The following is a 6,129-nucleotide window of genomic DNA, read 5'->3' as shown; positions in this document are numbered from 1 at the left end:
TTGATATTCAACCTATTAATAGCGATTCCCTAATATCTCGGTAATAATGCCCGATATTAAACTCATTAATGACTATTCCGTAATGTCTCGATAATAATTAAACTCATTAATCATGATTCCATAATGTCTTGGTAATAATGTCTGATATTCAACCTATTAATAGTGATTCCCTAATATCTCGGTAATAATGTTCGATATTAAACTTATTAATAACTATTCCGTAATGTCTCGATAATAATGGTACATTAAACCTAGTATTGAATGACCATAACTCAGTCATTCATTACAACCATGGCTAAACCCTCCTATAAAAGGAGATCGTGAGCAAGAGCAAAAAGAAGAAAAATAGATAAACGAAAGTAAAAGTAAAAAAATTTCTCCACCTTTATTCTCCGATTCTTTCCTTTCACTTGTGTATTCGTTTAACTGAACTACTCATGATAGTGCTCAAGTACATTCTCAGTTCGTCAAGAATAACCAGTGTTTGGTTATGTGCATGGTTCTATCGTTGTATCATGGGAAACAGACAATCTGAGAGAATCTCAAAGTATAGTTGAAGGTGGAATAAATCTATTTCAAAGAAAGTGCATTGAGCACAGACCTCGATATCTCCCTCGATTCTTCAATTTTCTTTTCTGACTCAATGGCTATGACTCCCATTACGCAATTCGAAAAAGTCTCTGGTAGATGTAATTTAGATATGTAATGCCAACTAGTCGAGAGGAGGTTCAAACCGATCTCATTGAGGCATGATAGTTAAATAGGGGGACAAAATAATAATATTAGATAATGATGTAGGGAATTTAAATTTTGAGAGACTAATTATTCATTCGGATTAAATAATTATGATCTTTAATATATTAAATTAAAGTTATTCATTAATGGATGCAACTGGTAATGGACGAATCTTATGTTAAAAAATATCGTTTAAAATCTTTTAAAAATTCCAAATAATTTAAATTTTTTTATTAAGATTATTTTCATCTTTTTTACAACGTTAAGGTTGAAACTATTTAAACAACATTTATATAATTGATGTTAGAGCACTATCTTTGTTTTGAATTAATTTTACTCGGTTAAATGTAAAGAAGAGTTCTCTCCATGAACTCTTCATTTGACTTTGATAATTTTTGTCTTAGAAATTCTCCGTTAAAACTAATCTATAGAATAATCGTAATTTTATCCGACATTAGACAATTATTCCACCTTGCAATCTTAACTGAGCGTCCGGAAAAAATAGATCTAAATGTTATTTATCATAAAATTTTCTGTTAAATTTATGACACTAATACAAATTCATATCTTCAGTGATGATGTTAGACAACAACCAATGGACCCAAATGTTTTTTGGCATCAAACATTCTTCTATACCAGCAAGCCTTTAGCTTTCTTAAGAAGTTTATACAAAACGATCAAACAAAAACTAGCTTATTTGATTGCTAATTAGATATCTTATCAACTATTTCTTCCATTGAAAACAGCCTCTGAAACAATTCGATCTAGGAACGTTGGCACACCCAAAGTTATGTGAAATGAGAATACATCAATTGAGTGTGAACTAGAGGTGTCAGCAGGTACATGTAAAATGCAAGACTCAATGACAAAGGCCCACTTGCCATTTCAATTGACGTTGCAAAAATTAAGCCACAAGAAGGAACCCGAGAAATCAGAAAACTTGCTCGCAGTCTTTGGCATGCTGAGCAATGGCTTTGTTGTTTGATGAAGGCAAGTTGCCAATGGCAATTAGACAGCTTTATGTCTAGTTTGATGGCATTGTTGCAATCTCAACCAAGATTTTGTGCAGTGTCAGCGGCTTAGAGAAGAACGGGGAGTGATCTGAGCCTTTGAGCTGAAAAACTCTCTCTGGAGGATTGACATTACACAGCCTTTGCTGTGTCTGAAGTGGTATTGCATTGTCTTCAGTGGTTTCTATGAAAAATCTCCTCACTGAACCATAATTCTCGGTGAGTGAAAGCTTCTCTAACACTGGAGCAAAGGGAATAGACCTTATCGAAACCAAAGCCAAGGCAACATCCTGCAACCCCATGATTTTGGATTCAGTGGAAGAAAACACACATGAAGCTAAATACAATCAACAAGGATAGAAATGTTTAATCTTAAACTTCAGGAAAAGCATACCTTAGAAGGAGACTGGTTGAATAGCAACTCTTTGAGTAAAGATTTGTCCAGATCAATGGCAGTAGGAGGGAGATCCTTTCCATTTCCATAAACAAAAACTTGTGCTTGTCGCATCAGATCAAGCATACCTGCCTAAAGTAGAAACTGAACTTAGAACAAACAAGTGTAATTTCAAAGAGTCAGAAACAGAATGAGAAGTTTGGTCTCACAAACAAGAAATTAAAAATAGATTCATCACATGACATCAGGTGGAGTGACACTAGTTCCATTGCAAAGTTCTTCTATCTGTTTGTTTACTTCGTTTAAAGAGTACAAGCATCAAATTGACTAAAAGATCCTATTAAAGGCGATTAATGCATAAGCCAATGAATAAAAAACATGCCTAAAAGGCAGTGATTCACCATGGTCTCAAAAATTAGACGCTATAGAATATGAATGTGATCACTACTGTCTGACACAAATTTTGTCCAAATTACATCAATAATTATATGTAATATAATATATACTGTGTATATAGAGACCTCTTCTGAGAACATATCAAGAATGTTCTGGCCAGTGGTTGGCATAGCTGCACAGATGAAAATGGCTTTGCCAACTTTAGATGGTAAAACCTCCATGGCATATGACACACAAACACCACCAAAATCATGTCCAACCAAAATTACCTGAGAAATGCAAGTTGATTAACACAAAAGAAAAACCAATTACTGAAGACAAAGTACCTCAAAAACTAAAAGTAAAATTTCAGAAACAAACACACAAATTATCAGTCTAAAATGTATATAATGAATTTGTGCAATTCCATTGGCTATTTATTTTGAGTCATGCATTTCAAGAAGAAGTTTAATTAATTAAATGCAGTTGAATAGGGAAAATATACAAATAGAATGATGGAAGATTTATTCCTATTCACTTTCTTTGTCAGATTACAATGAATCAACACTTGTAATGAGCCAAGTTTTTAGATTTGATTGGAAGATCGAAAGCAATTTTCCTCAAGCCCAATAAGCTCCATTAGCTTTAATGCAATCTTTTAATGCAATCAAGAATTATTTGATAAATCTGTTGAAGAAGAGAGATAATCATCTTGAACTTGGAGTAGCTATTAAAATGCCAAGCCTAGGTGAAAAATTACAAATTAGACTGCTCTTTGACCCCAAGAACCAAAATGCGTTAGTGGTGGCATTATCTTATAAGAAGTAATGTGTGCTCAAAGCCTCAAACTGTTGTTAGGTTTTACAGAAAAAGTACCTAACAAAAAGAAAGCATGCTCTTAACTCCCTAACCATGAGTTTCTCGTATTTTTTCATTCATTCACTTCTAATCTATAAAGTCAGCTGTATTTTTGTAAACTGACCAATTAACTCTGGAAAATCATTAAAATCTTGGAGTGGTTTTGTATAGACATACTGCTAAGTGTTAAGACTTAAAGAGTAACAACACAAAACCATGTCAAAGGTGTCAAAGGGGTACTCTAGTTATCTCCCCTTTATAAAAATATAGAAAAATTAAAGATTTTCATTAAGTAATAAAAACTTGAAATTGATTATTAAAAAAAAATAGGGGCACATAAAAATTGAAAACCTGGTAAACAAATGTGAACCACCCTAGTAAGCTATAAGCTCAGAAAACAGTCACAAGACAATAACCAAAAAGATTCTCTTGAAATAGAATAAAAAAGTGCATACCTTGTCCAGATCTCCAAGGGCTTCTAGGAAACCTGTAAGAGGTTTTGCATATTCTGCAATACTGGAAACTTTATTTGTATTGAATGAACTAATCCCAGAACCAGTGAGGTCAATAGCACTGACTTTGAATCCACTGTCCTCTAGAAGTGCAATACTTTTGTACCAGCACCATGCACCAAAGCCACCTCCATGAACGAGAACAAAATGCCTTATTTCTAAATTATCAATCTTTAGACCCTGATATGAAGTAGGAATTAGAATTGGGTTGAACAATATAACTATGAATTCACAAAATTCACCAAGATTACTATGGCAATAACAAGAGCATTGCAAATTGATCAGATGGCTTAAAACACAATACACTGGAGTGATTTTCCATGTGATTATTCTCTCTTTTTACATGTGAATGGTTACTAACTAAAGGGACTAATTTTCAAATGTTTGTACTTGGAGAAATGTAATCAAACTAGGCACACCGGCCAGTTTTTAATAGTAAATTTAATTGAAAATAGTGAATAAAATGAAAGGCTTGCTCCAAGAAGACAATCTTTCTTCCCTAAGATAAAAATTCAAAAAGAGGAAGAAGAAGATTTGCTTATTAGAATCAATTATATAACGATGAACAAAAAGCTATCAGTATATGTTGGTGAAAACCCAAGGGGAAAAATACGGAAGTTGGAAATTGGAAATTTAAAACTTTCAATTTATAAAATTCCTAAAATGAGGAAACCAGAATAGTTTATAATCGCTTTAAGGAAAAGAGAAATTAATCAACCAGAATATTTTATAATGTCTTTAATGAAAAAGAGAAATTAATCAATTAATAACATAAGTTTGCTACAGCTGGATGACCATGTGCTGAACAATAACTTCTTGTAGACGGAACATCTGCAGTAACCTTTTACATTAAAAATAAAAATTGAGAATTTTCACTTTAATATATAATTTAGCTCATCCATCGAGTAAGTTCCATTCATATTAAATAGCCTCTTGTCAACAATAATAAATAAACTGGTGTTAATGATAATGAACTCTGGTTGATCAGAGTTTCAATCGTCAAAGAGAGTAATAGTAGACATTGAACTCAAGCTGATATAATAGGTCAGGATTCAAGCTTTCGAAGGAAGTGGCAAATTTCATTAAAACACTGCAACCTTTGATAACATTTTACTTTTTTGCTACTGAAACTGTGGGTTTATTTCCGTATTTTTAAATCAATCCTGTGGTTTGAGACATTAATTCTCAATTTCTGATGCGAAAAGATTGATCTCCTCTTACAAATTTATAAGCAAAGAGAAAGATATTCATCCTCTCAATTGTAGCAAAAGGTGATTACGCTCACCCAGAAGCCTCTCCCAGTCCGCCCCTAGGTTATGTCTAAGTTATGTGAAGAAGGGTAAATCACGGGGTGACTGCCAAGTTGGCTAGGGGGTGGGAGGGGTTTCATCCTCTCTAACAAATCTATATGCAAAGTGAAAATTAATTTTAATCTGTTAAAACATCAGTAATTGATCTATCATCCAAAATGTCAATTGAGTGATAGAGATACTAAAGCCAGAAGAAACGCAAGACAGAATGAAAATGCTCGATCTGAATTGAACATATACTTCCAGTTGTACTAAAAAAGGATATTCCAAGCCTTTCGATGTCTCCAGCAAGCTTCAAGTTCATATTTTTAATGTTGATTATCCATTTTGTCCTTTTGATCAAAAAAAGAAGGCGAATTCTGAAAGAATCCTTCCCCCTAAATAAAACATCTACTTATCCCATATGAAGAAGAGAAAAACCAAAGGGCAAGAGAAGCCAGAAACCAACCTGGTTGACGAGTTGCTGGGGCTGCAAGACCGGATCTGTTAGAGACGGCGGCCTCGAGCTCGAACTCCTAGGGAGAGTTTGCCTCTTCTTCCCGTGGCCAGGAAACCTCAAAGAGGACGACCTATCAAAGTTCAATTCCCCCGGGACGCCCCCATTCTGCTGCAAGAGGAGCGCAGCCGCCAGGGCCTGCTCGTGAGTCAGCACCGCCTCTCCGTTCCCCTTCCTCCTGGAACGTCCCTTGCTAATCCTATCTTCAGAGCCGATACCAATCGCGGCCACCTCCGCCGACAAGGACGGCAGGTGATTCCCCGCCGGCCGCCGTCGCTGATCCTTCCGATCCGCTTCATCAGCATCAGAGAAACACGAGATAACACCGCCCATCACCTTCGCATCAGAAGACGATCAAGGGGCCTGAGGCGACCAACCTACTTCTTTCTTCTCGGCGCTCCTCCGCCCTCGTAAAGAACGTCCGAGGGAAGCAGCTATC

The 6,129-nt window shown here is 35.3% G+C and overlaps 1 protein-coding gene across 2 annotated transcripts; it reads right to left on the bottom strand.

Moving 5' to 3' along the window:
• Positions 1-1,443: 1,443 nt before the first annotated feature.
• Positions 1,444-6,129, bottom strand: LOC121968648 (putative methylesterase 11, chloroplastic). 2 transcript variants are annotated; one of them, XM_042518958.1, is made up of 5 exons: positions 5,643-6,129; positions 3,828-4,064; positions 2,661-2,804; positions 2,140-2,271; positions 1,444-2,035 (listed from the first exon to the last, which is right to left on the bottom strand). In XM_042518958.1, the coding sequence occupies exons 1-5, from the start codon at positions 6,021-6,023 to the stop codon at positions 1,760-1,762; spliced, it is 1,170 nt and encodes a 389-aa protein (XP_042374892.1). In that variant the 5' UTR covers positions 6,024-6,129; the 3' UTR covers positions 1,444-1,759. The 2 variants fall into 2 exon arrangements, with proteins under 2 accessions (XP_042374892.1, XP_042374901.1); XM_042518967.1 differs by lacking the exon at positions 2,661-2,804.

The sequence above is a fragment of the Zingiber officinale genome, chromosome 1B (genome assembly GCF_018446385.1).
Source record: "Zingiber officinale cultivar Zhangliang chromosome 1B, Zo_v1.1, whole genome shotgun sequence".
Classification (NCBI taxonomy): Eukaryota; Viridiplantae; Streptophyta; class Magnoliopsida; order Zingiberales; family Zingiberaceae; genus Zingiber; species Zingiber officinale.
This window is presented reverse-complemented; position numbering and strand designations above follow the sequence as displayed.

Excerpts from the sequence above, each read along its gene's own strand:
- LOC121968648 (XM_042518958.1), bottom strand. The coding sequence starts at position 6,023 with ATGGGCGGTGTTATCTCGTGTTTCTCTGATGCTGATGAAGCGGATCGG. Across the intron at positions 4,065-5,642 it reads CCCAGCAACTCGTCAACCAG|GGTCTAAAGATTGATAATTT; the intron begins GTTGGTTTCTGG and ends ACTTCATATCAG. Across the intron at positions 2,036-2,139 it reads TCAACCAGTCTCCTTCTAAG|GATGTTGCCTTGGCTTTGGT; the intron begins GTATGCTTTTCC and ends ATGGGGTTGCAG.